Source organism: Cupressus sempervirens, chromosome 10 (genome assembly GCF_028749045.1).
Source record: "Cupressus sempervirens isolate cs-2001-9-10 chromosome 10, ASM2874904v1, whole genome shotgun sequence".
Lineage (NCBI taxonomy): Eukaryota > Viridiplantae > Streptophyta > Pinopsida > Cupressales > Cupressaceae > Cupressus > Cupressus sempervirens.
This window is the reverse complement of record NC_143127.1, coordinates 495,349,153-495,371,971: the sequence shown is the minus strand read 5'-3', so window position 1 is coordinate 495,371,971 and position 22,819 is coordinate 495,349,153. Positions and strand designations below refer to the sequence as shown.

At 34.5% G+C, this 22,819-nt stretch overlaps 1 protein-coding gene across 6 annotated transcripts in view; it reads left to right on the top strand.

Annotated features, from left to right (window-relative positions):
- GLYR2 (glyoxylate reductase 2) overlaps positions 1-20,076 on the top strand; it is an 86,182-nt gene extending 66,106 nt beyond the window's left edge. For 5 of the 6 annotated variants that reach the window (XM_089803377.1, XM_089803374.1, XM_089803378.1 and 2 more), the window contains 7 exons: positions 15,004-15,088; positions 15,248-15,308; positions 18,896-18,948; positions 19,022-19,116; positions 19,237-19,309; positions 19,429-19,533; positions 19,606-20,076. In XM_089803377.1, the coding sequence (XP_089659503.1) occupies positions 15,004-15,088; positions 15,248-15,308; positions 18,896-18,948; positions 19,022-19,116; positions 19,237-19,309; positions 19,429-19,533; positions 19,606-19,761 (628 nt within the window). In that variant the 3' untranslated portion in view covers positions 19,762-20,076. The remainder of the gene's footprint in view (positions 1-15,003; positions 15,089-15,247; positions 15,309-18,895; positions 18,949-19,021; positions 19,117-19,236; positions 19,310-19,428; positions 19,534-19,605) is intronic. The other variant, XM_089803375.1, reaches the window with a different exon arrangement.
- Positions 20,077-22,819: the final 2,743 nt, after the last annotated feature.

Here is a 22,819-nt window from a genome sequence, read left to right as displayed (position 1 = left end):
CTCAAGTGGTGAAGTCTCTTGAGGTTGAAGTTGATGGTGAACCATGTCACACATAGTAACTTGAACATCTTGAAATACATTTGGCAATGAATCAACTTCCTTCACGACATCCTTAAGGGTACCTCCACCCCCCCAAAAAAACCGGTAGTGGTGATGTCTTGTAATGACATGTTAATTTTCTCTTCATACCTTTGCTCATCTATGATAACTTGTAATTCTTTGTTCAAGTCATCCATTTGACTATCTTGTCCCCAAAGGGTGTTTGAAATTCCCTATGATTCATCCTCAGGAATTTGACTTTGTAGCACGAGAAAAAGTTCACCAAATATTGCCTCTTTGAAATTGCGATAATCACCTTCTAGTTCTTCAAGATGTTGATCTTTGTCTCTATGTCTTTCCTTCCTTGAATAAAATCTATTGCTCCCTTACTCTTCTTATGCACCCCATCCAGTGAAGTGATATATGAAAGTTTTTCTTGATTACCATTATCGTGAAGCTTATCGTTGTTACCTTGATGCATCTTATTTCTTTCTTTAAGCTTTGGTTCCCAACTTGAGTGATGACTACCACTTCCTTTGACATCCAACTTGGGAGCTGGAATAAATCCTTGCCACCGCTCCCCACACTCCCCCAAATATTTTCTTAGACCAATCCATTTGAAACTTGATCAAATCAATAGTGTCTGATAAAATGGACAAGTAGATTCAGAATGTGAGAGGTGATGTAGATACACCTAGTATTTTCTCCATATCCAATCGTTGGTATTCTATTGATATCTTCTTTGAACTCAAGAAACTTTGCTTCTGAATTGACAAGCACCATAGACTCGTATACTTGTGAAAAATAAATCCTCCCTTGTAATGCGAAGTCCACCCTCAAAAGGAAAATCAAGCAATGAATTTCTTCATGATTTGTGGTGCCATGTATCCTACAATGTCTTGCTGCTGCAAGTTTTGTCAAATCACATGGATGTGGCCTCTTGTTCAAATCAAACCAAATGGGAAGAACATCTACTTGCCTATCCATTTGAGAAACCTTTTCTTCTTTTTGAGTTTTTTGGTTTTTTTTTACGAATTTTCACTTTTTTGGACTTTTTCTTTTAAAGAGATCTCCTATCTCTAATGTACTTGAAAGATCATTTGTTGACAACTCCACGAATGAACTTTGTTTGAGCCCTCCTAGTGCCATTTTTTGTTACCGTGGCGATGGAGGGTATGTATACCAGTAATGTTTCTGATTTTCTAAGTTAATCAAAGAATGAATTCCAATTCACACGAGGATGCATGGTTCATGTTGTACAAGGATAAGCCTCCTAATGCAATATTTTAGGGGTTCAACTATAACGTTTATCTTGCCTTGGCCACCCAAGAGTTTGTTGTTGATGCTCATGGGGTTATCCACCACCAACTACGACCTCCTAAAGCTGTGGATGATGAGAAAAGATTTCAACATGAATAACCACTCAAGACATGACAGGTTGTTTCTTTCCTTGCTTCTAATGTTGAAAATTTTGAAAGTTACTGTTTTGATTATGGAGGTTTAGGAAAGGAAACTTGCATTTGGATTATACATGGACCACATGAATTGCCTCAATTGTTGATCTTGCATGATAATTGTCTTGAGTTTGAAAATGGGGTACTGAATATTTTTTCAAGAGTATAAGGATAAAAATGCTAAATTGAGAACCCTTACCCAAGCCTTGCTACTCTTGAACATATTGAGAAACCATGTTAGATCAAGTGTACATATTAGTTTGATCTGTGTCATCCCTTCAAGATTCTTGTACATAGTTAGAGTAGGTTTGTTTTGAACCACTTGGTTCAAGAGTGTTAGAGTAGTTTCCTTTCCGTTGGTGAGAATTGTTGTTTCCTTGTCGAGTCGGAAAGTTAATTTTCCTTGAGTCATTCTTTGAGTGCCTCAGTTAGTTGCTTGGCTTTGTTTTCTTTAGAGAGCTAGTCTATAGGTTTGCCTTGAGTCATTTGATCTGAGTAGTTTAGTTGTTTCCTTTAGTTGTCTAGCCTCTTGTAGTTTAGTTGCTTGTTTGGTTAGTTTAGCTAGCGGGATCCAAATTTGTGAGAAAGGTGGGGTGTTGGGCAACACACTTTGGTATTTCTCCCAGTGGATTTGTTTGGTTTATTTCTTGGATATCTCTTTGCGAGGTTTCCTTGAATCGGAGATTGAATTCCTAATAACTTTATCTTGCGAAAAGGATTCATACTAAATTTGGATTGAATTCATTAGTTGGGTTTGAGGAATCCAATTCTTTCAGTTACAACATTTTATTCAATTGCTCTGAGTTCTTTGAGTTCTTGAGGTGAAGTTGGGAATAGTAAAAATCACACCATTAGCTTTAGCGCCACTATGGTTTTCCAAACCCTCTACAAGCTTCAGCGCTTGTAAGCCAAAAAATAAAATATTGAGAAGAAAGAAAAGACAATATCAAGAGAAAAGCAAAAAAAAACGGTGAGAAAAGAAAAGAAAATAAAGCGATTTGGCTTTGGGTGTGTGAATATCTCTATTGGTGCTATAAAAATAATCACTAAAGGTAGAGCAATGTTCGTGGTTGACCACAATGATAATCTCGTTTGGGCTATGGACGCTTGACTGGCAGTGAGGCTCTATCGAGGATGCTTTTGGAGTAAGGATATATCAAAATAGTTGAGTCCAATGGATCTGAGAGGCTTTCTAGGTTCTTGTCAAGTAGGGAATGGATACACTTGCACACTTGTGTAATTGAGGATGAAGTTGCTCAACCCAATTCATGGTTTCTTCCATTTTGAGTGCACTTCCTAGTTGTTGGATAGGTGGAAATGGAGTCAATCAAAGGTTCTTGTTTCTACACAAGTTTTATCCTTGCAATGTTTAGGATCATTTCTTATGTTGTGTGGCTTTCACACCATTGCCCTATTGCATATGGGGACCCCCTCTTTGTTTTTTCTTTTGCAAGTAGGAGTTATTGGCTTAGATGGTTTAGTTGGCAACTTTTTCAAGTCTCCTAGTTCAGGGTGAGTTTGAGCAATTTTGGCTTGTTGGGAAGCAAATTTTGTTTGGGTTTTGTGCGAGCATTTTGGTGCCATTTGAGGATTTTTTCGTAGCCTCGGTCTAAGTTGGTAGGTAGAATTTCAATCTAGGTGCGAATGGTTTGTTTGTTTGAGAAATGGGACAAAGTTTGTGAACGAACTAGGTTCGGGGGAAATTTTTTGTCTCTCAAGATTCTCCCTCCTAGGGAAGTTTCTTATCTCTCAAGCTTCTCCCTCCTAGGAAAGTTTCACGTCTCTCAGGATTTTTCCCCTTCTCATCAACCCAGAAAGAGATGCAAGATCATGCTAAGGTGTAGTGAATCAAAAAATTAGTGAAAGAATGGGCATAATGGGTAAAATGACAAGTTTTGCAGAGTTTGAGTGGCAAAAGTGTATCTGGGGGAAATTCTTGATTCTCAAGATTCTCCCTTCGAGAGAAATTCTTGATGCTCAAGATTCTCCCCCAGATTATTTCCCCAACTTTTTTCCACCCTCTAAGGCATTTAAAGATCGATTAATGGCATGAGGGCAACATCATGAGTAAGAATAGAACAAGGAATCGCCAAGGAATGTTGAATTGAGAAATTTCTAAGAATGCCATGTTTAGGAGAAATTCCCAATTCTCAGGATTTTCGCCAGCCAACTCTCATCCTTTATTAATCACTAAAACCACCCCTCCTCTCCTTAAGTGTGATGAAATGCTTTGTGATGAATTATGTGAAATCAATGTGTATCCTTGTCCTCTCTCCACTCCGATTCTAGAAGAAAATTGTGACAACCACCCAAACAAAACCCCAAAAATTTGCTCAGTTTATTTTAAACATCATTCCATAACAATCCTGATAACAATGAGTAAACAAACATCTAGAGACAGCAATAGAAAGTAATCTCCAACATTATAATATTTCACCATTCATGCAAACTATGTGTCATCCATAATAATACAAGTAGATTATGACATAATGCCCAATGGAGGATTGACGGGTAATAAAACCTGAAGCATATACTAAGTGTTTTACAAAGGTCACGTAGACTCCTTGCCTTTAACTTGCCATTTAAGTTTTCTTTCATCGCAATCAATATAAGAATAGAATCTATGAAGGATTGCTTTGTACCTTTGAGCAACTTTGGGATCTTTATATAATTAATGAAATCTCTTGTGTCATAAGGAGCTGTTGATTAGAATAATTGGGACATAATGCAAAGGCAAAGAAATACAATGAACGGTCATTTTGTTCCATCTCTCCACAATAATTTGTTGTTCTTTGAAGAATGTTTTCCAGCATCATACTCTTTCTCATTTATGATGACTTTTATCTTCTCAATTATTGAGTTGATGCCGTCATATTCCTCACCCAAACAAGGCCTATCCATGTAAGTACAAGTTCTAGGGTTACCCATGGATGCATTTCCGATGTAATTTGGACTGTCTTGAAAAAATTTGAATTTTTTGGAAACCAATCCCATGGCTGTTTCATAAAGTTAATAAAAAAAATGTTTGAGTTATGATAATTTGTTCGACTTCTACTCTCATGTGAACTTTCAATTTAAATTATTCAACACAAACGCTATATGTTAAGGTTTTATCATGTATATAAGCATGCTTTATTCACCTTTTCATATGAATCTTTTAAAAATATATTTCACAATTTCCCTACTTTTTATAGCCATGCTAGTGTCGCTTATTCTACGAAAAAATGTCCGTCCCAAAAACTTGTTTCCTCTTTTTCCTTGTACCCATGTCTTAGAATAGAATCAAAAGCAACTTCAAGCATGCAACAATCAATCCTCAACTCTGTTTGAGCAATGGCACACAAAAACAATCAACTCTCTTTGAGCCCTAAAACACAAAAATGGAAGTTAAGCATAGAGAAAAATGTTTTTGTTTTTCACTTTATTGTGTATAAATTCAATAAGTTTTACCTTTTTATTGTTGTTGTGGTCAAATTAGGATAGGGGAGGTCGATGTGTCCTTTTTAGCTAAACAATATATATATATATATATTTAAGAGAACTCCAAAATACTTCTTGGTTTGCCATTGAATGCCCAAAATCTCCTTGTGTTCATTTGTTGTGGGCTAGTCCCTCTCTGAATCCATAAGGAACCGAGCCCAGACCTAGACCTAGTTTGAATTGGACTGGGAGGGGCTCCATTGAAGGACCTAGTAATGTAGAGAATACACATATTTGTTCATTGAAATTTTACAGACTTATGCTGTTTAAGATATCTTAATTAATTTGTATAATTATGTTCCATTAATATTAACATTGATGTCCTTAAAGATACCAAAGTATAAAAAATATGTTCTTAAAGTTTTATTTTTTGCATTTAAAAAAAAATCTATAATATGTATCAAATGAGTTTGATGGAGATTTGGGGGCAATGTCCCTAATGGGGTTGATGGGAAACACCCCTAGTGAGTCGAGTGGTGTTTGCCACCAAGCCCTAGTGAATACCTTCAAAACTATGCATATCTTCATGGCGCACACCATTTTCATAATATTTTAAAAGGAAAAAATGGAGCATAGTTCGAGAAATTGCCAAAGCCAAAAAATTGCCAAGGCCTGATTTTTTGTTGGGAAAAACTCTGCTAGTTTTTGGAAAAAACTCTGCTAGTTTTTGGAAAAAACTCAATAAAAAAACTCAAGAACTTCAAAAGTTGCTTAAAGTTTTATTAGAAAAGCATTTTTCTTTGGCAAATTCAATGAGAAGATGCATCCAATGAGTCAATAAATGAGAATAGAAAAGAAAAAAGCTCAGTCTAGATATATTTAAACACAAAGTGGGTACAAAATTGCATTCTCGTAAGGAATTCTTATTGATGGAAGCGAACTAGTAAATAATATATGTGGAACTAAAACTAAATACATCATTACAATTACATCCTCCTAGTTCTAGTAAAAGCCTAATGGAGAGTTAGAACTAGAGGGTCTACTCCTAGAAGTTTGCATTTGGCATAATTGTGCCTCCTTGCTTGGTATTTTTGACTCAATTTGTGGCTTGTCCTCCATCTTGGATGTAGCTTTTTGTGGCACTAGCAATGACTATTCATTCATCTCAATGTCATCCTGTATGAAACCAAATCTACCCCCCTTTTCCATAGCTTGTCTCTCCTAATCATTGATGTCATCGTCTTTAAAAACCACATCAAATATGCTTCAAATCAATACAAATCAATTTGCAAGTTTTTGGAAGACTATTTTCCCTCTTTTAAGAAAATACATTTGAAGAAATGGGAAATGGAATAAATTTGGGCCCTTTTTTTGCCCAAGTGTTGTTATATGCCCACGATTGAGTTTTTAAGAAAGACTCACTAATTTTTTGTCAAAAGCTTGGCAAATACTCAATGAAATTTTGGTGCTACTAAAAGTGATAAAAACTTGTCATGCTAGCAAGTTAGCCTATTTTTACCACTCAGCGAGTACTTTGCTAGTAGTACATCTATGAAATAGAGTTTTTGCACTGTCTAACACATGTTTTTTCTCTCAAATTTGAAATTTGCTGCTTGGTACCATGCAATAAATGGATAACTACCAATTTTTTGTCGAATCTTGGTGAGTACTTGCCAAAATTATGATAATAGACAATTTCTATTTTCTCTGTTTAGTATCTAATGATTATCTATTGTAATATTGTATAAATATTAGAATGTTTCTAATATTTAGTTTTATGTTTCTAGAATAGAATGGTTCTATTCTTTATGATTGTTTCTTAAGGAAACATCGTTCGGTCTCTTGTATAATTGATCTCTTGATCACTGTTAATAACAAACAAATATTTTCCAATTACTTCATAATATGGTATCAGAGCCAATACTCTAAATTTTTTCGAAAATAATTATAATTTCTTGGTTGAAATTATCTGCCTTTTATTTTTGAAATAATTTACATGCATATTTGCTTCCAACTCTCTCTATAATTTAACTAGGGTTTCCGTTCTGAGAGATTTGAATCCGCCGACTTTTGGTTCGGTTCGGCAACCCATTTCTGTCTAGATCTGTTTGTTTTTTTCCATTCTACCATTTTTTGTGGTTTTTTTGCAGTAGGGCTGTTTTTGTTGAAAACCCTAATTTTTTGTACTGGATAAAAACAATTCAGATTCTTGGTGGTATTTTGAGATCTCAATTGGATTTTCCTCAATTTTTGAGCCAATCGATTTAGAAATCGACAACCTATTCTTTCTGGGTTTTTCGAGCTCTCTTTTGGGTCACCCTTCAAATTCTCTGGGTCTTCACTTTTTGAGGGTTGCATATACTTGCATGTCGTTTGCATGTGGTACTTTACCATGCAAAGTTTCATGTTTTGCGTCCGTTAAAAATTCTAGTGGGTTTTCATAATTTTTTCCCTAAAAAAAAAATTCTGATGGGTTTCCATATTCAGTTCCCTAAATTTTTTTTATGGGTTTCAATAAATTTTCCCTCAAAAGTTTCTAATTCTGTAATTCGCAAAGTAGGGTGGGATTCCTTTGTGGGTTTGTAATTTTTTCCTCAAAAATTATCTGTTGGGTTTTACCGTTTTTCCTAAAAAGCGAAGCCTTGTATTTTGGTTTTGATTGATTTTTCACCTCAAAAGTCATGTCAAGTTTTGATTGATTTTTCACCTCAAAAATCGTGTTGGGTTTTGATTGATTTTTCAACCCAAAAATCGTGTTCAGTACTTCCAATTTTCTCCTAACAATCATGGCTTTTTGCGGTTTGTTTTGGAGCATTATGCTCATCTGAAAAGTTTTGGAGTGTTATGCAAAATACCATCAACAGTTTTCTTAGCAAACATCCTTTGCTCCAGATTCAGAAGGCTCTTGGAAGAAGAACATTTAATGCAACTATTGCCACAAGTTTGGTCACATGAAGGTTGAATGTCAGAAGTGCTTAGCTGCCCTATCTAAGCAATTTGGTTCGCAGTCCATAGCAAACAATGCGAAGCACCTTTAGCAAACAAAATCTGCCTTTTACCCTTTTTGACAGCTTCGTGCTCTAGATAGATTAACCATTAAGGGAGGGTATTATGATAATAGATAGTTTCTATTATCTTTGTTCAATATCTAATGGTTATCTTTTGTAAATATTAGAATGTTTCTAATATTTAGTTTTCTGTTTCTAGAATAGAATGTTTCTATTCTTTATGATTGTTTCTTAAGGAAATATCGTTCAGTCTCTTGTATAAATTGATCTCTTGATCATTGTTAACAAGCAAATATTTTCCAATTACTTTGTAAAAAGAATTTGGTAAGTTTCAAAAGACTCCAAAAACAACTTGGCAAGTAAACCTCATCAAAATTTGCAGAGGAAAAAGTTGTGTACTTGGCAATTCACGACGTCTTTAGACTATGATCAATAAAAGCCTAACAATTAGAACATACCCATGCTATTTGATCCGACTCGAGATAGGCTAGATATAGGTTTGGTTCGAATTAGATCTTTGTATGGATATAGATGGGATGCGAGAGAGTGGGTTTGAAATGAATTTGGGCAGAATTTTGGAGAACTCAAGTGAATCTAAGGCAAACTCGTCCATTTGTTTTATCTAAAAAATAAATAAATCCACCTTTGACATTGTCTTGTAATTTTTTTTGACAACAGTGTGTGCCATGAAGGTTTATGTATTTTTGAAGGCATTCATTTGGACTTCGTATTAAGGGCATTTTTCCTCAACGCACCCTACATTGCAACATGGAATGAGCTAGGGGTGTTGCCTTTGAACCCTAGGAGGGGTGTTATCCCTCTACCCCACTAATGATACCGCACGCTCACCTCTTTGAGTGATTGCTCCTTGCCCCACTAGGGGCATTGTCCCTAGTCTCCTGTGAAGTTGTGTGATATGGAGTCAAAATAAATTGATTTAGATACTTCTACTTTCAAATATTTTACAAATGTCCAAAATTGAGTAATAAGTTGAAAGCTAATCGCCTGGAGATTTATTTTAATTTGGGAGGGACACAAAAGAATGAATTCATTAAATTCGATTTCTTGTTAGAAAATTTCATATAGCTCTTTTCCCTAAGAAAAGTGTGGAAATATTGATTTTTCATTGACAAATTACTTTGAAACATATACTCAAAATCAGTTGTGAGAAATTAGTCTAATCATTAGTAACGAGGGCTTTCACTTGGGCCCACTTTGTATTGTGACATATAATGAGGTGGGGTTGTCGCCATGAAAATTAACTATAGGGGTGTCATCATGGAAATAAGTCTATTGTTTTTAAAATGTAGTGACCTGTTATATTTATATGAGAATTGAGTCAAGAATAGACATGTCCCTTCATGGGACAAGTCTATTCATTAAAATAATGAAAATCATTATATATATATATATATATATATATATATATATATATATATATATATATATATATATATATATATATATATCAAGGTTGTCTGGAGATGGGGAGGCTTGGAGGTCTCTGGTACTAGTACTGGTACCGGTGCGACTATTTTTCAAATAGGAGATGGGGGTACTTTTGGAGATGTCAACTTATGTTAATATGATTTTAAAATTCCTAAGAAATACCATAGATTCATAACATAGTGCTTTGAAAAAAAGAATAATGAACATTGAAAAGTTATAAATATTAACATTCAACATTAGAAGTTTGCACATTTCAAAAAACACATTTCATATCTCATAGTCATATAATATTGCATATGATCATCATCGTAGCAGATTAATAATGGCTGAGATTGTCATTAGATTCATTAAATATTGAAATTTGAAATTAAAAAATATGTAGTTTAATGCTAAATCATTGATATGCAAACCAAAAATTGAACTGTTAACAAAAATCAGAATCTATCTAGTATCTTGTATGATGATAATACTATGTTTTAAATTCATCTTTAAGGTGAAGACGCACAGGATACTCCATTTTTTTGGTCTGGAGACACAAAGACTTTTGGAGACTCCATTGTGAAGTCTCCCATCCTTTTCAAAGACTCTGGAAACTTCAAAAGTCTCGAAGATGTGTCTCCTGGTAACACTGATATATATATATACACATACCTACATATTTAAGTATATATACATCTTATGTATACCAAATATATATATCTTTGCTACAATTTATCGGAGTGAAGCTACAAAACATCAACACTACCTCTTAGCTAGGGAGGATAAACACAAGACATATATTACACCATTGGTAATATTAGGAATGACAAATTTTAAGTATATCCTTGATCATAAGATATTGACCATTTTGATATCATGAGTATTGGTCTTCCAGAATATCAACACATGATATTCACCAAATACTCTAAGTCATAGTTTGCAAACTCTTCAAGTTGCTGAGTACTCTTTATTTTTTGCTTGGCAAGTACTCACAAGTTTAACTCTCACATTTTTATAGACAAAAAACCGTGGCTAAAAATGTTGATGTAGGTAAAATGCTCGTTAAAATGTGTTTTCAACATGTTTTTGCTATAAAACCATGCATTTTCTCTTTTAAAACGTCAATTTTTAATTTAATATATTTTGTAACTGAATTTCACAAAAAAAAAAAGATTTTTTTAATAGATTTTAAATTTTGGTTCATTCTAAGTTTCTTGGTTTTTGCTGAGTTTTCTTTGAGTTTCCTTTGAGTTGAAAATTCTGGGCTTGCCGAGTACTCTCTGAGTCAGAGTCTGCAAATTATGCTCTAAGTAACATTTTGATATCATGAGTATTGGTCTTCTAGAATATTAACACATTATATTCACCAAGTGCTCAAATAAGGTTTGATATCACATCTGATATCATGAGTATTGGTCTTCTAGAATACATGATATTCACCAATTACTCAAAAAAAATGTTTGATATCACATCTGATATCATGAGTATTGGTCTTCTAGAATACATGATATTCACCAATTACTCAAAAATGTATTTGATATCACATCTAATATCATGAGTATTGGTCTTCCAGAATACATGATATTCACCAATTATTCAAAAAAGTTCTATATCACAATTGATATCATGAGTATTGGTCTTCCAGAATATATGATATTTACCAATTACTCAAAAATGTTTATAAGGTATGTGCACACGCATTCTCATAATGCATACCGTATAAACATCCACCATGCAAAGTATAATCTATCATGATTTGTAGAGACATTGTATGATATCCATCATAATAGAGAATTAAATTATTGTAAGATTGTCACCTTTCAATAACTTCTGCAAATACAAGTCATAATCATTTGAAAGTTGTCACTTCCTCATGATCTACACAGGTGGTGGGCCCATTAAATCATGCAGCACACACTTTATACCAAAAGTTTACACGAAGTTGAAACTCCCTCTAGTTTTGATATGATCAAGATCTTTAAAGATTGACTGAAACATATCCTTTATCCGCTTCTTAAGATGGATTTGTCAGACTCCCTCTGAATCATCAATCTTTTGAGCTCCTTTATCTTTAAAGAAGTGTCAGACTCCCTCTGGATCTGATATCAATCCTTTTTTTTTTCAAGAACATTTTTAGAGGAGAAGATGAAGGCAAGTAATTCTTATAGCACGCATATAAATACAAATAAGAAATTAACTACAAAAATAAATAAAGGTAGTTCTTAAGATATAATTATAAGAAAATACTTCTCTCTCTCCTTATCTTGAATTCCACTTCATCATGGAATGACTTGGTTGTCTTTTAACTTATAATAACAATAATAATATTGAAAGTTTAATTATTTTGTTTATGATTGTCTATCATCATGATATTGGGAATTTTTAGAGGCTATTCTCAATAGCTATCCATAATAAACACAAAAGTTTATCATATTCTCAAATCAATAATATGAGTATTTGATTTTAAGATTATATTATTATTATTAACTTCATTATAAATATATTTTATAATGGCCAACATACATGCACAAACATAATAATAAATGGTATATGAATTTACATGAAATTACCTTACAACATACCTCTTTCACCTTTGTCCACGTCACTAAACCACTACATATGTATAAGATGTAAACATGTAGTAGCCCGCTGATTTGTACGGCCCGTTTGTGATTTCCATTGGTGGTATGTTGCAAGATTATGTGGGCAGTAAATGGAAAGTCCTATCTCATATACGGACATTTATAATAATGTTTTCTTCCTTTTAATAAATGGTGAGGCCTTGGTTTAAATGTTACCCCTCACCTCATATAAGTTGGTAATGTCGTGGGACCTTTTTAATCCACTTATCGGATGCCATGTATGTCATCGGTATTCAATGCCCACTTTCCCATATGATTTTTAGTTGTCTTATTTTTGTTCTTTCACTTCCAAAATAAAACCCACAACCGCATCTGCACTTCTATCAATGCTGACTTCTTATGGCAACTCCTCAATCTGGAACTCCCCATGCATCAATTTGCAACCAGATTCAGAGAATATAACTGTTTTTTACCACTGCATTGGAATGTATCTGTGCCGTCGGTTGGGTAACATAATTGCTGTCATATTTGACAGATGATTATCCTTTCCTGCACTATTTTGACTACTAATTTTCTGTCATCGTCTCCAACCCCTGAGTTGTGTTGTTCTCCGTTATTCATCAGCTTGTAATTATACTCCATTATTTTGGATCAATGTTTATATGGTATCCGGGTCTAGTTTAATTCAAGGTATGATTTGATTAGATAGGATGTGCTGATTGAATATTTCTTCTAATGGTTATTGGAGTTCAACTGAAGACAATATTAGTTTGTTGATTCTCTCAGTTACAATAGACATGCCAATACTTATTCACATCTTTTATACCAAATGGCAAAAATGAATTGGTGAATGTGTTGTCCTATAACCACTGCTCTTCCTTAATTCACTGTTTCCCTTATTCCCTGTTACGTTAGACTTTTGGTCTTTTATTATTGTTTAGAATGATGAATTGATCCTTACATGCTGACTGTAATATGTTCTAGATTTCCCTTTCCATCTCTGAGTTGGATTTTGGGTGGTCTGGGTATTTAACTGATGACTTCTCTTCGATCTTCCCTGGACTCAGATTGTTTTCTCCCTAATCGGTGACTAAATATGGAATCCGCTGGTTATAAATTTATAAGTTCATATCAATTTCTGATGTCTCCTTTAAGTATTTGCCACCCTCAATCTCCCCCTGAATTTAATTCTTCTCCTTTTCTTTTTCTTATATTTGAAACCTTGCTCTGATACCATTTTGTTTTGATAAGTAGGAGATATTTTCCACAGCAAGTCAAATTATGATATTGCTATCAGGATTTAACTGTGTAGTTTTTGAGTCAAACTCATTGACACATTTTATGAGTAGTGATTCACATAAATCCATCTCTCATGAGAATAAATGGAACACTTAGCACTCATTGGATCTAGGTGATGTTCACAAAGGTGAAGCACTGGGACTTTCTAGGAGGTCACCCATCCCGATACTACTCCAGCTTGAGCGCGCTTAACTACAGAGTTTCCTCCACTGTTAAACCCACTCTGCTTGCAACCCCATTTGCAAAACCTTCAATCAAGTGTTGTGCCTTATGAACCATTCATTAGAAAGCCCCTTAAGCTCATCAATTGATAAGTAGAGATATTTTCCATAGTAACTCAAATTATGATATTGCTATCAGGGTTTAACTGTGTAGTTTTTGAGTCAAACTCATTGACCCATGTTTCATGAGTAGTGATTCACATGAATCCATCTCTCATGAGAATAAATGGAACACTTAGCACTCATTGGATTTAGGTGATGTTCATAGAGTTGAAGCACCGAGACTTCCCGGGAGGTCACCCATCCCAGTACTAACCCAGCTTGAGCACGCTTAACTACAAAGTTCCCTCCATGGTTAAACCCACTCTGCTTGCAACCCCATTTGCAAAACCTCCACCAAGTGTTGTGCCTTATGAACCATTCATTAGAGAGCCTCTTAAGCTCACCAATTGATAAGTAGGAGATATTTTCCACAGCAAGTCAAATTATGATATTGCTATCAGGACTATCAAGATTTAACTGTTTAGTTTTTGAGTCAAACTCATTGACTCAAATTAACTGTCATCACTGCTGGATGGATTTGTGTGACAAGTCTATTCCTTAACATAATGAAAATCATTATATATATATCTTTGCTACAATTTATCCAAGTGAAGCTACAAAACATCAACAATTAATGGGGTCAAATTTGAATGTGATGAAATAGAAGGAACCTCTGGGCCTGTGCTAGTCCTTGAACCTCTATATAAGGTAGACAACTTCATCAATTTGAAGTATCTTGTAACTTCATGTCAACAATTACTAAATTACAAATTTGAGCACTTTTGTTTATTTGTTGGATATCAGGATGAAAACCCTTAGGTTTTAGAGATGAGTGGATAAAAAACCATTGGTTTCCTAGAGTTTGAACGATGAAATCCCTTTTGAATAATTGAGAGCAGCTTCACATGTAGGTTGCATGTGCACTTCAAGTTGGAGACTTTCAGTAGTTGCCTAGAGATCAGCAATTTCAACTGTGTTTTGGATATGTTTGTGACATTTGTAACCTTTTTTGTCAGAAAACATGTAAAGCAACATTTTCTGTAATCATTGAATGAGTTATTTGAACTGAAAACTTTGTTCCAGTCAGTTTGTATGGGCAATCATTTGAATGTGTTATGAATTTCTGAGATTTAATCATTTTTGTAAAACTCATTACATAATTGCAGATATGACTATTTGGCACAAAAGTCTAGCTAAGGGTTATTATAAATGTTGTTCCAGTTCTCTTTTTCATCTTTGTTTTGCAATTAAGCAGCAAACCCTGTTGAAAATTTGGCTGGTTGATTTTGTAATGCTCTTCATTTTAGTTCAAGGTTCATAATGCCTACAAGCTACTCAATACCAAAAGCAACGGATTATGCAGTTTAAGAGATTTGAGTTGGCAATGCAAAACTTTATGACCTATGTGACTTAACTAATTGTATTATCCAATGAAAATAATATTTTACGTGATCTTGCAGACATATATGATCTCGACTCCCTTCTAATCTCAGTTTTTGATGAAAATTAGGTACGTTGATGTCTCTACAGTTGATGGAGACACTTCTAAAGCTATAAGTGTAGCCGTCAAAGCTACTGGTGCTCAGTTTCTTGAGGTAATCCATATTCTCCCTTAATTTGGATAATATAACTGATAGTACTCTACTTGGATGCTTTTCAATCCTTGGACACAAATGAGAGAGGATAGTTACGAATGTTAATTTCAGCGGTCTCTTGAATGTATTACTGAAGCTTGTAAGTTGTATATTGGCTAGGCTCCAGTTTCAGGTTCAAAAAAGCCAGCAGAAGAAGGAAACTTGATCTTTCTCACAGCAGGTAAGTCCTTGTTCTTGATTGGATACATCCATATTTTTCCACTGTTCTGTAGCATTGATACATATCTATCTTCCATTGCTCTGTAACATTGAATACATATCTATCTTCCATGTTATCCACCGTTCTATAGGTTGTAATGTCCCTCCCTTAAGTTCTACCATTTATTTTTAAAAAATTGGTTAGCTAAATGTTTCCCCTTGGCATTTAGTTAATTTGTAATTTATGCATTTATAAATCTAGCACACTTAATGTATTGGCACCAACCGGTAGAGTTATATATGCATATATTGTATCAATTTGGGAAAAAAGGGGGAAATAAAGTCAGATTTACTCTATGTGGAATGTGGGCATTCAAGAAGTCAAGGAGGTTACAGTCTAGGTGAATATGGTCAGAAAACAGGTTGTTTTTTGGGGGAAAGAAAGACGACATTACGTTCGTACTGGCATTTGATGACTGCTAGTTTATCTACATCGCTGGGAGTAGTGAAAGATGTTGGTCTGGGTTGGGAAGTGTTGAATGAACATGCATAACAAGTATAGGTCAGACTCTGTTAGTCATTTAAATAACTCTGAGAACTTTTATATTGTTCTGTTTCGAGTTGAGAGATGTTTGGTTGCTGTACAGAAGATTTACATTTGAATGAATGAAGAAATGGGTCGGGTTGTTTGAAAATATTTCCTTTAAGTGTTTTCATGACTGTATTTGTTTTTAGATCCGCTAGTCTGTGCATGTTTCCTTAATCTATCCTGTATCCCATTGGATCACATATCCTCTCAAAAGAACCTGGTATCACACAGTGTCAAACAGGGTGGCCTGTTATAAATGTTTAGTAAATTAGTAGCACAAACATGCTCAACACACAATTTTATTTGTCCAAATATAGCAGATATCCGGACCACAGTGTTTGAACAAACACAAACACCTCCAGAACACAGTGACATCAATGACAACAGATAACCAAACATATATTTCCAACAATTCAGTCTTGATACTTGATGTTTAACACAATTCGAGCTTGATACTCACTGTCCAACACAGTTTAGACCTGATACAACACTTCCCAAATATACACCACAGTTTAATTATTGCAGACTTATTCAGCACCCCTTCCCACGATCTCAAACCTGTACAACACTATGCTCTTGTTCCTTTCTTCGTACAATACCCTGGACTGTATTCTCAGACAAGTCAATGCAACTACAAATGTTCCTAGGCATGTACAAAGCCACTGCAGCCAAGTCTGGGCCTGTACGAGACTTCTCCAACCTGATAGGCTCACATAAATCTCCTTGCAAACTCAAATTCGTACAGTCAACAAGGTGAGAGCGATTGACAACAACTTGCACTCAACTTCCCCTTCAAACCCTCAAGATTGATCCACTAAAAATGACAAACACTTTTCAAATGAAGTAGCAATAAATTGATTTTTACCTTGATGCCTAATCAAATTTCCTGGCTATGTCTTCCAACAGTGAAGAGATTCTCATTAATTATGGAGTTTGTCCTCAAACCCTTGAAGGAGAATTCTCCAATATTTCATCAATTTCATATAATCTCCAGCATGTTCAAAAGTGCTCTTCAATCTCATTTATAACATTCTCAAGAGAATTCATTCATTCACCTTGCCAATATGGGATAAACAAAACCACTTTTTGCATTTTCCTATTTTTTTGGACTTCACTTTTCCCCCTATCTTCTCGTGATTGTTTTTCCCCTAATTTATCCTGATTCCTATTTTTCCACAATCTTATTTTTGCACAATGCTTTTTCTTTGAATCTTAAGTTTCTAATTATTTTATATCATGAATGGGTTATTAAATAAAGGGACTTAAAATATTTTTCACTTAAGTATAGTCCTGCATTAGTAAAGTTAAATATAAATATTTTACTTTAAAAATTAACTTTATTAATACATAAATAATTGATATCGATGATAATATAATTCTTCTATCGATGTTAGACATTTAGCATTGATATGTCCACATCACTGAAAGTTCTGACCATGTCCAAATGACTTACTATAAATGGTAAGTATGCTCAAAACTATCTCTAAACTCCTCAGAATGATTTGCAACTGATTTGCAACTGAAACTGCCTATGCCAAATGGCCTCAAAAGTCTTTTATATGCCCTGGTTAGCCTATGAGACCATAGGGAAATAGGCTAATTACCATGTCATGCAATAAGTGCTAAAAATGGTACATTACAAATATATAGGAGACAAAAGTGTAGTCTCGAAAAATCTTGGAAAAGGCAAGTTAAAAAGGGGATGGGAAAAAAGTGATTTTATTTAGTCCCACGTGTATTGGTGAAGAGGGTTGAACTTCTTGGGAGTGATATAGAAGCAATTTTGTGGAGCTTATTTCTCATTCTTGGTTGAATAGCATTATTACTTATGCTTTGGTTCTTGAAGGAGATCATGCTGCTTCTTGCTAATTTTGTTAGTTTATAGGATCTCTGATAGAAAGAATGTCAGATTATATCAGACTTTACTTACTTCTTCTTGTTTGTGCACAGCAGGTGTGTATCTTCAGTTGGTCTTGAATGCTTCAATATCCTTTGTCTTGAATACCAAGCGCTGATGAGAAAGTATTAATAATCTGCAATATGTAATTCTGCCGAGACTGGGACTGCAAGTATGTTATGTATTGATATTGCCTTGTCCACCGATGAGAGTTTATCATTTATACAAAGTGAAGGGTCATGTCCCCATAGGGGCATGACTCGTAGGGTCATGACCCTACGTGGTCATGCCCATTGGTAAACATAACCAACCGGTGATTATATCCCAAACTAATCATGCTCAATAAGACATGTTCGACATTAATTTGAACAACACTTAATGTATATCAAAGGCAATACAGTTTGGAGCCTGATCCCTGATCGGTGATAACACAGATGTTATAATATCAATATTCAATCAACCTGATATGAATCAGTGACAGTAGTAAGAGAGGCTTGATCTGAATCATGAACATGTAACTTGTGTGTGTGTGTGTGTGTACACACACACACACACACACACACACACACACAACAGGTATGCATATAATCATGTGTACGTATATATATATATATCAGTTTATATACAGCATATTAGATTCAGATACTCAGTATTACTTTGACTGATGCTAAACTTCAACGGGTTTGTGAGGTTGAAACCCTTTCCAGGCAACATTCTTCACATTGTTGAGAGATTCTATTTGGAGGGTTGGGAGTTGCTTTATTACGGGAGTCATATTGGAGCTTATTAAGAGCTCACTTAACAATCTTCAACAATGAATATTTCAAATTTGAGTGAATAAACTATAGTTTTCAACATATTATTTCCATTTTTGATTTGCAATATAAATCTGCCTTCTATTCTATTCTATATTATCTTCTATCTTCAAGCAAAAAAAATATCAGATTAGAAAAGGGATGGATATTACACAGAATTTCTTGTCATTACAAACTGTATTTTAACTAAATCGCTCTTCTTTTAAAATATCAAAATATAAACGAAGCTATATATAACATCAGGCCATGATAGGCTAGCTGCTTCTCTATTATTTGACTGTATATTGAGATTTTCTATTATTATGCAGGTGATAAATCTCTCTATGATGAGGTTGGTCCACTATTAGACTTAATGGGAAAGGTAAAAGAAAAACTATTTTCTATCATTACACAGCACTTTATGTAAATAACTTTTTTATTGGTGATATTTACAGTTTGGTTATCAATGGCTATTGCAGTCACGGTTTTACCTTGGTGATGTGGGTAATGGTGCTGCAATGAAGCTAATTGTCAATATGATAATGGGAAGGTTAGAACTTAGTATTTTGCATGAAGTTTATGATCATAAATCTTGTATCATTCATAAGCTTTTTTTTAACATTGCTAACATATTTAATATCTTCCAAGATTGATTTGGTGATTATTGCAGTATGATGGCTTCATTCTCAGAGGGATTGGTTCTTGGTCAGAAAGTGGGACTAGATCCCAATATTCTACTTGAGGTGGCATTTCATGTCGAGCCTCTTCATTTGTCTGATCAGTGCTAATTAATGACTTACTTTGTGCTAAAAAGGTTTACATTTTAGAGGAATTGTCTGACTCTTTTATTTTTCCTTCTCAGGTAATATCACAGGGTGCTATAAATTCCCCCATGTTTTCATTGAAGGGCCCATCTATGGTAAAATCCAGTTACAGCCCAGCATTCCCTCTCAAACATCAGCAGAAGGTAAACCATTATTCAGATTTACTTCTAAAGTTACTGTTGATTACAAAGATAGTAATGTTGATTGATATTCAGGATCTGCGGTTAGCTTTGGCAATGGCAGAAGAAGTGTCACAGTCTACTCCAATTGCAGCAGCTGCAAATGAATTATATAAGGTGGCAAAAGCTCATGGTCTAGGCGAAGAGGATTTTTCGGCAATTATTGAAGCACTCAAAGTTATGAAGAGATAAAGTACATTTTATTACTCAGATTGTCCTCTTCTGACCGCAGATTTGTTAGCCTATCTGGGGCTTCATTAAGGGCTTTTGAAAGAGTTTATTGATTTTTTTTTACACAGAGTGTCCTCAAATCAGATTGATCCATAGAATATTAAAAATCAATGTAGAAAATCACTTATTGCTGTCAAACATGGCAGTTTTATCCTATAGTTAATCCATTCCTGCTCAAGAATCAAGACTTCCATTGAGGTATACACTATTGATTCATAAAAATGTTAAACAAGAGCATCATTAGCAAAGACTAATGCATTTTTTTGTTCAAACTAACATCCTATTATTTGTTCCATGCCAAGATTTACCGTATGCTTTTAACTCTAGCGAGTGCATTGTAACATCTCAGTCGGATATTCTTTCCAATTTTTCCACAATTTATTTTCATAATCATAAACAAATGGTTCATGCAATAATTTTTCAGATTAAACAACAAATGCTCATGTAAAGACCTCCAAAATTACTGTTGTATTATGATTTTTTCAGCAATACAATATCTTAACTAGCAAATCCATTCAAATTCCTCGTAAATATGCTATTGCATTATACATCAGCAATGCAATGACAAACATCAAGTCCAATCTTAAATATAGAAATACAGTCTGATTGGAAATAAACAGTAAAGTGCACCTGTAGGCTCAAATGTAAGTTCTGATTTGAATCCACCACGAACAATGAATTGGAGCTATGCCCAATTCACCAAAGATGGCCTGAAGGTTTGCATCCTTAGGTCCGTAAATGGAAGATATAAACTCTCCCAATGTTTCTCCAAGAGAAACTCAAATTCTCCAAACAAACAATACTTTAAGCATAGCTGAAAATTAACGAGACTCCCTCTTTTAATGTCCAACAATGACTCTTCAGCTGCCTTTTGCCTTTTTGTCTTATTCCCCCTTTTGTCACTTTGGCCCACTTTATAATATTAAATCGATCCTCTTTTAATTATATATATTATGTTCTCATAAATTAATTTAATATTACATGAACATGTCCTTAATTTCCTAATGTCCCCAAAAAGGGAACATTACAAGTCCTCTCTCCTCGAGATTGCTCGTCTTCAAGCAATTGATACTAGGATCCCATATAAATTTGTAAGTAGCTTTGTAGCTCATCTTGAAATCATGTCGCTGTAATATAGCGAAACAAGGTGTCCAAATGCAACTCATCCATCAACCCTATCCTTGGATCCCATGTCAATCTGTGAAGTGGCAATGCATTTGTAGGTCACACAACTCTGATCATAACTGCGTCAAATCTCAAACTGTGTAGTGTCTCAATGGAATCCTCAAATCGCAAAGCTTGTATCTTTCTATCGCCTGGATGCCAAGCCAACCTGCCATCAATATCTTGGGTGTAGATATAGGTGTTTATCAACCTATCATCATCCTAAATCAGCCAACTAAACAAATAGATCTCACCAAAAATAAGAACATCTTTGATATGCAAAAAGTCTAACTCATATAACCACTACACGTTGCCGTAATCTTCCAAAAGTCGAGCCAAATATGAAAATATAATAGTAGACCAAGCATAGCAACCACTGATAGTTGGGGTATGCATAAAGAGAAAATCACTAGCTAGCAAATAAATAGTTGCCATCTCATGAAGACTTGGTGACCTTTCTCTGGATAATCAGTAAAAACTATCAGCACACATTAAGGACATTTCATAATTATTAGCATCACCATAAGTAGCAACACTCAAGTCAACATCTCCATCATGTAGTGATCATCATCAAGTGAAATCTTTGAATTATTTTCATTTGGTTCATATCTACCCACAAGACATTGTGAAGGTATACCATTGTTGTCATAAAAATCCAAGTCTCATGGTTTACTGATTGTTGGTTCTTAAAGTCCTCACAATCATAATTAATCTCATATTTATAAGGTGGAGAGTATATATTGTGCTCTCCTTCACTCTCACCAAGGGTTTGAATCCCTTCTATCATGTATATGATCTCCTTAGCCTTAGGTTCTTCACCATCATCTTAGTGAGTGGCTTTTCTAGAAGTCTGATTTTCAGTTTGGTGTAATGAGTATTGTGTCACATACTAAGTTGATGACATAACTCATCTATCCCCTCTTTATCTTTAACATGTTTGATAGCTATATCCCTATCTTTGAACACCCTCAAGTAATCTTCCCAATGCTTTCTTAAGAGTGAGAAGGTTTGCACTATTGATTTCATTCATTATTCCCTTCTCCTTTTCAACACCTCTAACTTCCCACATGATTTCTTCAATTTTTTAATGGGAATTATCAAAATTCACTAAGGTTGTAATGATTGTATCATTTGATTTTTTCAACTTATCCTCCAAATTATATGCTCTAGAATCAACATCTAGAATTGAAATGTTTGATTGGTCTTCCAATTCATCTCCCATAGTAACACCATCTTGTTCTAGTTCTTGAATACTAAGTTCACTTTCATTTTCAACTGCATCCTTTTCAAACATTTCTTCCCTCTCCAATTGTATTATATTATCAACTATCATGTCATTGTCATCACATAGTTCATCCTAATTAAGAGACTCAGTTTTAGCCTTATGATCATCATAATGTTTCTAACTCCACTTTGCTAAATAAGATACTAGTGCATATCTTATCATTATCCATAGCAAGTTCCCTCTCGTGGTCCTCATTATGTTGAAGTTGGACTAACGAATCCTCAACTTCCTCAACGGGGATGCCTCTCCCTCCTTGTTGCCCTCATAAGTGTGACCAAGTGAAAAAAAAAATTGCAATTGAAACAAATACGCTCTTTCCTCATTTGGGTCTTGCTCATTTTCTAAGATTTTACAACTTGGAATTCCGTTGTCCTTAATTCTTCTTTATCTTGTTGTTTAAATTTCTCGATTTTTGGCTCACATTGTTTGAGTTTCTTGTTGATAAACTCACAAGCAACTTTTGAAGCCTTCTATTCTCTCTTTGAAACTATTAACGACATTTGTAGAAGTGGTTGGAAATAAGCATCACACTCATTAGTTGTTATGATCAAAATGTCTTCCATGGTTGCA